General features: G+C 51.2%; 1 protein-coding gene across 1 annotated transcript; it reads left to right on the top strand.

Annotated features, from left to right (window-relative positions):
- The first annotated feature begins 830 nt into the window (after positions 1-830).
- TBX22 (T-box transcription factor 22) lies at positions 831-7,031 on the top strand. Its single transcript, XM_029997008.2, has 8 exons — positions 831-981; positions 1,096-1,225; positions 1,543-1,644; positions 1,938-2,112; positions 2,289-2,453; positions 2,828-2,892; positions 2,978-3,063; positions 5,972-7,031. The coding sequence occupies exons 1-8, from the start codon at positions 846-848 to the stop codon at positions 6,580-6,582; spliced, it is 1,470 nt and encodes a 489-aa protein (XP_029852868.1). The 5' UTR covers positions 831-845; the 3' UTR covers positions 6,583-7,031.
- The last annotated feature ends 2,934 nt before the right edge of the window (positions 7,032-9,965 follow it).

Genomic DNA, 9,965 nt, shown 5'->3' on the forward strand with positions numbered 1-9,965 from the left:
GTGATGCCAGAGCGGGCGGGCGGGGGCGGGTTTGCTGCCTTTAAAAAAAAAAACAAAAAAACCCCCACCAAAAAACCCCAACCAACAAACACACAAAAAACCAACCAAACAAAAAAACCACACACACACACACAAAAAAAAAACCCAAAACCAAACCCGGGGGTCAAGCCGGAATGCCTGTCTGGCGCTGTCCCACAGCCCGGGGGGGACCAGCCGGGGACACTGGCAAAACCCCCCCCGTACCCAGGCCTGGAGCTCGCCGGGGCGGCCCGGGCAGACACGGCTCTCCCTCTCTTTTATCCCCCCCCCCCCCTTTTTTTTTCCCTTTTTCTTCTCCCCCCCCCCCCTTTTCCTTTCTTTTTTTTTCTTTTTGTGCTGGTTCTGGTTAAACGTTATTTGCACTTTTGTTGGAAAAGTGGCCCCTAGTGTGCAATTATGTCAAATTTCTTTGAGTTTTACAATTTAATGGAGAACAGTAACTCTTTTATTGATCCTAGACGGGGCCGGCTCCTCTTCCCCCGCTCTTCCCCTCCACCTCCCGCTCTCCCCTCCCTCCCCCCCCCCCCCCCCCCGCCCCGTTACTCCTATGAAATGTCACTCAATGTTTCTTATGCTCCCACCAGTTTCCAAAACAAACAGTGGAAGCTGCAGCCGGCTATTGATTCAGTTGGATGCAAGAAGATCTCGCCGTGGTCTCTACCCCCCGACGGCAACCGACCGAGGGTCGTTGGGTACCGACCGCGATGGAACCGCCACCTCCACCCGCCTGAACCCCTCTACCGCCCGGGGAAAGGGGGGGGGGGACGACGGGGACACCCCCCGACCCGGGGTAGAGGCGGGGGGAGATGGCTCTCAGCTCCCGGGCTCACGCTTTCTCGGTGGAAGCCTTGGTGGGACGCTCCACCAAGAGGAAGGCAACGGATGGTCGCGACGAAGAGAGCGGGCTCGCTTGCCGGCAGAACCGCAGAGTCCCGGAGCCGGGTTGGTACCGGTGGGGGCCTCCCCCCCCCATACCTACCCCCCCAACCCCAAGCCACCCCCCTCCCGGCCCGGCAGCCTCCCGAGCCGTCCCCCTCCCGTTTCTTTTTCCCGCAGAAAAGCGGCCTAAAACCGGCACCGAGAGCCGGGAGGCGGGGGCCGGGGTGCAGGTGGAGTTGCAGGGCTCCGAGCTCTGGAGGAGGTTCCATGAGATCGGCACCGAGATGATCATCACCAAGGCCGGCAGGTACCGGCTGCACGGCCGCCCCTCTGCCCCCCCCTTCCCAGCGCCGACGGCCCCTTTGCCCCCTCGCTCGTTCGGTTTTTCTTTTTTTTTTTTTTTCATCGTGGCTTTGCTTTTTCTTTGTGGTTTTTTCTTTTTTATTTTTTGGTTGGGATATTTTTCTTTGTTTGCCTTTTTTTTCTTTCCCCCGCTATTTTTGTTGAGTTTGATTTTTTTTTTTCCCTCCCCATGGACGTTTAGCTGTTGTTTTTTTTTTTTTCAACCCCTTTTCGCCGTTTAACCGGCAACTTTTGCTCAGGACCTTCCCCCTCTGCCCGCAGGAGGATGTTCCCGTCGGTCAGGGTGAAGGTGAAGGGGCTGGAGCCGCTGAAGCAATACTACATCGCCATCGACGTCGTGCCGGTGGACTCCAAAAGATACAGGTACGGGCCCGGGGAGGGGGGGGGACACACACCGGCGGGGCAGCCCCCCCCCACCCCACCCACGAACACCCCCCGTACCCACGAACACCCCCCCCACCCACGCGGGATCCCTCCTGCTGCCGTCTGCTCAGTCCCATCAGTGCGCCTATGTGAAATAGGGGTTGCACAGACATGGGGAGAGGGAGGGGGGGGAACTGCCGGGCTGGCATGGACGTATAGAATCTATAGGTGTGCGGGGGGGGGGTGTCGGGGAAGGGGTCTCCGCCGGCTGACCGCGGTCCGGCCCGGGCCAGGTACGTCTATCACAGCTCGCAGTGGATGGTGGCGGGGAACACGGATCACTCCTGCATCACCCCCCGGCTCTACATCCACCCCGACTCCCCCTGCTCGGGGGAGACCTGGATGAGGCAAATCATCAGTTTCGACCGGGTGAAGCTCACCAACAACGAGATGGACGACAAGGGGCACGTAGGTGTGGGGGGGGTCGGGGCAGAGCATCACCCCAGCCAAGGCGGGGGACCGGTCCCTCTTGCCCCGGGGCTGAGGGCTGGCTCCCACCCGAGTCTCCCATCGGGTTTTCCTCCTGCCTTTCTCCCTCTGGGGGGGGGGCTCAGCCTGCCTTTCCCCCCCCCCCCCCCGCACAGATCATCCTGCAGTCCATGCACAAGTACAAGCCCCGCGTCCACGTTATCGCCCAGGACTCCCGCTTCGATCTAGCGCAGATCCAGTCGCTGCCGGCCGAGGGGGTGCACACCTTCTCCTTCCAGGAGACCGAGTTCACCACCGTGACGGCTTACCAAAACCAGCAGGTACCGGGGGGGGGCCGGGATGGACACCCCCGACGGTCCCGGGGACCGGGAGGAATGGAGAACCCCGACGGTCCCGGGATCCGGGAGGGATGGAGAACCTCGACGGTCCCGGGAGGGATGGAGACCCCGACGGTCCCGGGATCCGGGGGAGGATGGAGACCCCCGACAGTCCCGGGGACCGGGAGGGATGGAGACCCCGACGGTCCCGGGATCCGGGGGAGGATGGAGACCCCCGACAGTCCCGGGGACCGGGAGGGATGGAGACACCGACGGTCGCGGGGCTCTGGGGGGGGGGATGGAGAGCCCCGACGGCTGCGGCGGTCGGTGCCGGCCCCCCCGCACCCCAATGGCCCTTTATCCCCCCCCCTCCCCAGATCACGAAGCTGAAAATCGACAGGAATCCCTTCGCCAAAGGTTTTCGGGATCCCGGCAGGAACAGGTAAGGGCCGGGACCACCATCCCCCCTCCTCGTCGGGCCGCCGGCCGCGCCGCGGCGCTTAGCCCGGTCTTCCCCCCCCCCGTAGGGGGGTCCTGGACGGGCTCCTGGACACCTACCCGTGGCGGCCCCCCCTCGCCCTGGATTTCAAGGCTTTCGGCGCAGACAGCCAGGGTAAGTCCCTCTTGCTGCCATTTCTCCTACCCCGCCTCTCCCCGCCGCCTCGGGGCTGCGCCGCGGCCGCACGGCCGGAGCTCTCCGAGGGACCGGGGGGTCTTAAACCATTAAGATGACAGAGGTGGGTCCAGAAAAAACGAACCGGCGGCCAGCGTAACGTTTTGGGAAGCCAATTCTACGTGTTTTCAGGCAAAACTCCTGTTAAAATGGATTTGGGGAGCGGAGGACTCGGCCCGGGAAGAGAAGGGTACCGGCGCGGTCTGCCTTCGTCGCCTGGCAGAAATCGGATTTAGCGGGGCAGAAAAAAAAATCTGAGTATGCAGGAGGCTGGTTTAGAGTCGGGTTGTTACGGCTTTGATCCCGTTACACTAATTGTTTCTAACAATTTTGAGAATATTAGCTAAAACCGCGGTCATAATGACCGCCGGGGTCCTCTGCAGCCGGCGGCTTCGGTGCGAGCAAACGCGTTGTGCGCCAGAAAATAAAATTATCAGCTCTTTAGGATGGAGCAGTCCCACAGTCTGTTAACTCCGCAGGAATGCAGGGAAGAGGGAAAAGTTTTTCAGGGAAAACCATCTCCCGCTGCCTGACAAGCGCCCGTCGGTCTCTTACAGGACTTTTTGCAGAAAAAAAAGGCTTTTGGAAGTATTATTTGAAAACTGATTATTCATAGCGCTGAAGGAAAAAACTAACAGGGCATTTGCAAGCTGGAGCGCTCCAGTTTGGGTTTAAAGTCGCTGGTTTAACTCCCATTTCTGTTAGGAACTCTTCAAAATATTGGGGCACACCAAATCACTCCTGTCTCTGCGGGGAAATACTGCAAAAATCCCAGCAGAAATCCATGTGGTACAGGCGCAGAAATGTGGAGACATTAAAAAAAAACAGACTTGGGAGAAATTAAGAGGTTTATCAGGTTGTAAAGAGAACTAGATTTTTTTTTTCTTTTTTTCTTTTTTTTTTATTTAGAAAACACTTTATGCAAAAAAGCGCCTTTGAACCCGTTTTGCAGGCTGGGATGCAGTACCGAGGAGCGGAGCTGATGGATGATGGGCTGCAGTGGGGAATGAGAGAACAGCAACTGCCTTGATTATTGTACAGATGCTACAATAATAGGGTTCCCTGGGATATTTTTTTTTTTTTTTGCTAGTCTTAATGCAATTGGTATTTTTCTTCAGAGTTAATTTTCTGGACCAATGTATATATAACAAAATCTCCAATTCCACTAATAATAAAACTGTATTTCTGAAGAAGAGCTGAAAAACAGAAATCCTGAAGCCCCAAAACCAGAAGGTAAATTAAAAGAAAGCATGAACAATATGCTAAAGGAAGAACTGGCCATAAATTTGGGATTTTTAAGCCTAATAGAAACAGCAGAAAGAATCTGCTCTTTGAGCTGCTCTGTCCTCCCCACGGTGATCCCCATTCCCAAACTTGTACTGACAATCCTGTGCTATTTTTGCTTAGGATACCTTGAAGCAAATACTAACACTCCTTTGCTCTGCTACAGCTAGCTGCACAGGGATTCATTTGCTGCCTCGCACTCACACATATCGCCTCAATCACATCATTTTACATGACCCAGAGTCCCTGAGTCCTGGGAGGACGTCAGGACGTGTACATCGGGAGATGACCGGATCCCTGCCCTGCATCCACTCCTGCTGATGTCAGTAGTGAAACAGCCGCTGACATCAGCGGGGAAGGGTGAGACGTTGGAGCCGTAAAATATTCCTGGATTATTGCAACTAGGTGCTGCCTGCGTGTTACCCAACCTGTAAGATACTCCGTTTGCTGGGACTTTGCAAACTTAATTTGCACCACGTCCAAAATCTTTCTGGTTTTTTAAGGTTTGATGTACTAGCAGATATGGCTTGGTTACACAGTTGATTCTGTGTTGCTGATTGCATGTAAAGTCTGACCAGACCACATCCAGACAGTGCATCACTTGGAATTAAATGTAAATAGAGAAAAACACAGAGGAAAAATGGATCTGCATTCCCTTCCTTCCTTTCCCAGTGACTTTGGTAAGAAATGAAAATAAAGGGGGGAAAAAAAACCCAACCAACCCTCTGGAAGAATGTGGTAATGAATGTGCAGCAGAGACATACGGCTCTTAAATGCAGTTAGATGAAACCAGCATCTGTTTAGCACCAGGGCCGGCCGCTCCAGAGCACCATTCCCACGCCAGAGCAGCCGCTGCTTCTTCGTTTTTGCTCTTGATGTTGCTCCGGAGGAGCAGCGAGCCAGTGCTGAACAGTGATGTTATACACCAGTGGCCTCGGCAGCGCTCACACGTGTGTCGCTTTTCTACAAAATTATGAAAGTGTTCATTGATTCATTTCAGAAAGGAGAATGTTAAAATGACATGTGCATTTGAAGTTTCTGGAGACACCTCTAGTATTCAAGGGTATGTTTCAAATTGCATGGGAAGCCAAGTCAAATTAGTCGATTCCTGTGAGCAGGAAAGTACAAAAAAATTCTCCATCAGGCTGAATATGTTTTTTTGTTCTTGCGTACGAGGGGAAAAAGCTGCCTGTAATTTGCACGAAAAATAGGGAACCTAAAATAGCAATGGTGTATGTATAACAGGAGAAGGTTATCGGTCATACAGCGAGGCACAGACGCGGCAGGTACCTGTATGTGTAGAGCTGAACTTCATAGTTGTCCCGCTCTAGTGAATGGGATTAGATATGTGTGGATATTGTTCTTAAACAAGTGTCAAGTAACAACGACATATAATTTACAGACAGATCTTCCCATTTTCCAGGAGCTGATTCTTGGGGCGGGTTTGTGCTTGGATGGACACCGGCAGCAGGGCGCTGAGGAGCGGGCGCAGGAGTCCTCCAGGGGCTCCTTGGCTGCGAACATCAGCTAGCCCAGCCTGGCCGATTTCTCTTTTTGCTTTCAGGTGGGAGCTCCAGTTCTTCGCCGGTGACCTCCAGCGGCGGGACGCCCTCTCCTCTCAACCCCCTGCTCTCTCCATCGTGCTCACCTCCTGCGTTTCACTTGTCGGCGAGCAACATTGGCGTGTCGTGCCCCGAGACCTACCTACACAACCTCAACGTGCCCCTCTACTACAAGATTTGTCCTACGGGCTTCTTAAGACAACAGTCTCTCATCTTTCCAAGCCACGAAAAACTGGGAGGCACCAACGCGCATCTTTTACCCCACGTCATGGTGGATATGCCAAAACTATCTTCCCTCGGCATAACCAATCTGAAAAATGCTAAAGCTGAAGACTTAAACGGGCAATGTCTACAAGTACCCAATTCTGCTAGTCAAATGCTGTATGGATTACATGCATCTGGAAACATTTTCCCATCAAGTCCCATTGCTCGGGAAGCACTTAATTGTTCTTTACATCCTCCATATGGCTTGTATGGTTATAACTTCTCTGTGCCATCTAGACTGATGAATGCAGCAAGCCATTTCAAAGTGAGTGACAGCATTCCGGCTTCTTTGAGAGATGGCAGATGTAATCACTCTAACTGGCACCCGACAATTAACCATTGCCTTTAGTGGAATTATGTAATATTTCTAAGCATTGATATGTAAAGCAAGCCTTTCCTTCCTTCATACCCAAGGGCTTGCTAGTTATCGACTATGAAATACTGCATGGTACAGGAGCGGTATGTCTAGGCATTTAACTTTTTTTGGGGGCAAACGCGTCGTGTTGTTGGGAGGGTGGAGAATCTGGGAGCGTGGAGGGTCTGAGATAATCCACAGCAAGGTGATACCTTTTGGTAGTATTTATGTCATGGTTGTAGGTTAAAAGCAAACTGTACAGTCACCTTTTTAATATTTGCACTCTGAAGTGGGAAAGTAGCCGTATACATTTCTACAAATATGTTTTCCTGAAACTCTTTATCTAGCTTGCCTTTAGTTAGCTCAAAGCCCTAGTGAGCTTCTGCTCACCCACTTGAGATTTTCCACTTATTTCAAAGGGACTATTTGAGACCTTGAGTCAGCAAAGGAGCCATATTTGGCCAAGTGCTCGAGCATGTTCTCAAGTTCCCTTGGCTTTAATGGGTCCTAATTAATGACAAGGAAGTGCCTTGTTCTCCGGGACCCAGATGACTCGGTTATCAGAGTGGGGATGTAAATCCAAGTATCCGCTGCCAAGGTAAAGAAAGACAGGGTAAAAGATGGATGTGTTCCTACCTTGTGGGGATGAGAAAGTGGAGTCTGATGCAGGGGTGCCCCAAGAGCCCTCCTCTCCGTGCTCCTGCTTCTGGCGATCTCCAGGAGGTGGTAGTGCAGAGCAGCACCAGCATTGACGGCGTGGTGGGAAGGAACAGGGGATGGGGAGTCACACATCTCCCCCATGGTGAGACGGATCCATGCTGGGGGACCGTGGGGGATACACCTCGGAGAGCCGTGTGGGATGAAACACCTCCAGGAGCCCCGCAGGACACCCCTCCTGCCCAGCGCTTTCAGCCCCAGGGGACACGGAAGATCCACCTGGGATCGCATCCGCCAGCCTGTGCCCGAGGGAAGGGGCAGGGATGCTCCTTGGCAGAGCTTTTCTGGAGAGTTACAACACTATGGGCCCCAAAACATGAGATTTTTCTATTCCTTCCAAAAGTCCTCTTTGTTTTATTATAACCTGTGGATATTCTTGTTATTCCTGTAAATAATCTCTAGCTCCCAAGGGCACAATATAACTCGCAATAAATTGGGGCACAGCTTTTATTCTTTATTTGATTGATGCTCAGTCCCTACCTGAAGCCAAATTTATTATTTGATATATGACAGAGATTTGAAAATAATGCTTGACTGGGACTGGCCGCATTTCGGGATTAAGATAAGAGAATCCTGTATTTACAAATGTAATGCAGCACTATATAGGGATTAAGTGCAGGTTTAAAACTCAAAATTGGTATCAGAATTTTGGTTTTACTTTCACCCGTAACAGACAACAAATTAAGAACAGAACAAGTCGTGTCAAAAGCTGTTAAAATAACAAAAACTCACACTTTTACTTTCATCAGACTTTGCTAAAAATCAGACAACATTGGTTTCCCTAATTTACCTGCTTTGAGCGTTCAGAGCCCCCAACGATACCAGTATGAAGCGGTGGGCCAAGCTTGCCTTGCTAAACGGTCTGTACAACTGTAAAAATGAACAAACCTGCTTTCTTGTGCTGTTTCTTAGCAGTTTATCTCACTATTTTTATTAAAAAGAAAAGAAACTTTTTTTTTTCATTCGGGAGTCCTTCTTTCCAAGCCATCCCTCATCATCGGTGGTGGCCGAGTTCCCGCGGGCGAGCTCGCTGCAGGCGCTGGGAACGGGCTCTGCAAAGCGCTGCGGATCTCTGAGCACTCCCCTCGGGCTGAGGGACCGAGTACCGGCCCCCACATGTGGTTATACTTTGGGGGAACTGGAAGACTCTTCCAGATCAGTCACGGATTTGTGGGTGGATGCAATGGGTAACTTCCAATTTTCCAAATATTTGCGGTTGTATAAGATATTCCAGAGTTGCTGGCCATGAGCTGGTGATCCAATAAATCAGTGTTGGTCTAGTTAAAAACATGACCGATAATGACTAGAATAGATATTTCCAGTACGGACAATTTTACAGCCATAGATATTTAAATTGAGATCAGATAAATTCCATCTACTACAGCTGAGCAAATGCTTTCTTTGACGGGACCCATCTCATTCCTACTCGGAGCATGTCTGCAAACGGGCACGGGATTTCCCAGAGCTGCCTGTTTATTCTGTGCCTTTTGGCATGAAACTACAAACCCAGCATCTGGGGGGTATGCTCCAACAGCGATGCTCAGCGAATTCCAGTGGAATTGGGTTGGGTTTTGATGCGCCTGGTCCCGTAAGAGCCCAATTTTCGCCACCCTCGCCGATCACAGCCACATGGAAAACACACCCAGAGCCTGGTGCCTGCAAGGGATGCGTGACACCGGCACCCGTGTCCCTCGGGTGCTGGCACCAAGCTCCAGGGAGGACGCAGTGCTCATCAGCGTGGGTGAGGCAGACGTATAAATACCAGTTTGCTCCATACGAGAGGTCAGCACGGCATGAAGCTGTCAGGTCTGGGTTCTCTGAGGTTCATTTCTATTTCCTTTGCCTTTACCGCCTGATTTTATCCTTTCAAAAATCATTGTAACGAATGAAAAAGATGTGGGGATATTTTCAGGCAGTCATAGCTCTCTGTCCTGGTGCCCCCGTGGTCACTTCAGACCCAGCCAAGGCTTCTTGACCGTCCCGGCAGGGGAGTATTTTCCATACCAGCAATGGTAATTTATCTGAGTCGCTCACATTATAACAGATAGTTCTGCTTATATGAGAAAAACTGTGCTCAAAACAGTGGATAACCTGCACACTGCTTTCTAGGGGTGCTTGCGAAAACGGCTGCTGGTGGGAGGTGAGTGGCAGAACCCGAGAGAGTAAGTCAGTATAATAAATAATAATTTATTAAATATGAAACTGGGGGAATTGAGGTCAATATTTCAAGCCGGACCACGTGCCTGTAAATACAAATACATTACATGCTGCTTTGGACTTCCTCCCATTAACATTATTTGGAAACCTGTGGCAATGGCAAAAGTTCACAGTTCTTTAGACGTAGTGGATGAATACAAACATAAACCCAGTATTACGGTGCTATTTTTAAAGGGGAACAGGGAGAAAATAATCAAAGATTTTTTTTTTAAAGATTAAACCTGCTGAACAATCTTAGCTGGTAGTCATTTGACTTTTCCCAAGAGGAGTTTGAAGTTACTTGGGAATATCTGATCCCATTTACAGCACTTGGCAAATAAAACTGGCCGTACCAAGGGCACCGCGTCCGTACTTGACACTGGGACATGGGACAGGCTCGGTGCTCCGACACTGGGAAGCTGATTTAAAAATCAAGGAGACAAAAAATCCCCCAGCGATAATGT

The sequence above is a fragment of the Aquila chrysaetos genome, chromosome 21, assembly GCF_900496995.4.
Source record: "Aquila chrysaetos chrysaetos chromosome 21, bAquChr1.4, whole genome shotgun sequence".
NCBI lineage: Eukaryota > Metazoa > Chordata > Aves > Accipitriformes > Accipitridae > Aquila > Aquila chrysaetos.

Excerpts from the sequence above, each read along its gene's own strand:
- TBX22 (XM_029997008.2), top strand. The coding sequence starts at position 846 with ATGGCTCTCAGCTCCCGGGCTCACGCTTTCTCGGTGGAAGCCTTGGTG. Across the intron at positions 1,645-1,937 it reads GTGGACTCCAAAAGATACAG|GTACGTCTATCACAGCTCGC; the intron begins GTACGGGCCCGG and ends GGCCCGGGCCAG. Across the intron at positions 3,064-5,971 it reads TTTCGGCGCAGACAGCCAGG|GTGGGAGCTCCAGTTCTTCG; the intron begins GTAAGTCCCTCT and ends TTTTGCTTTCAG.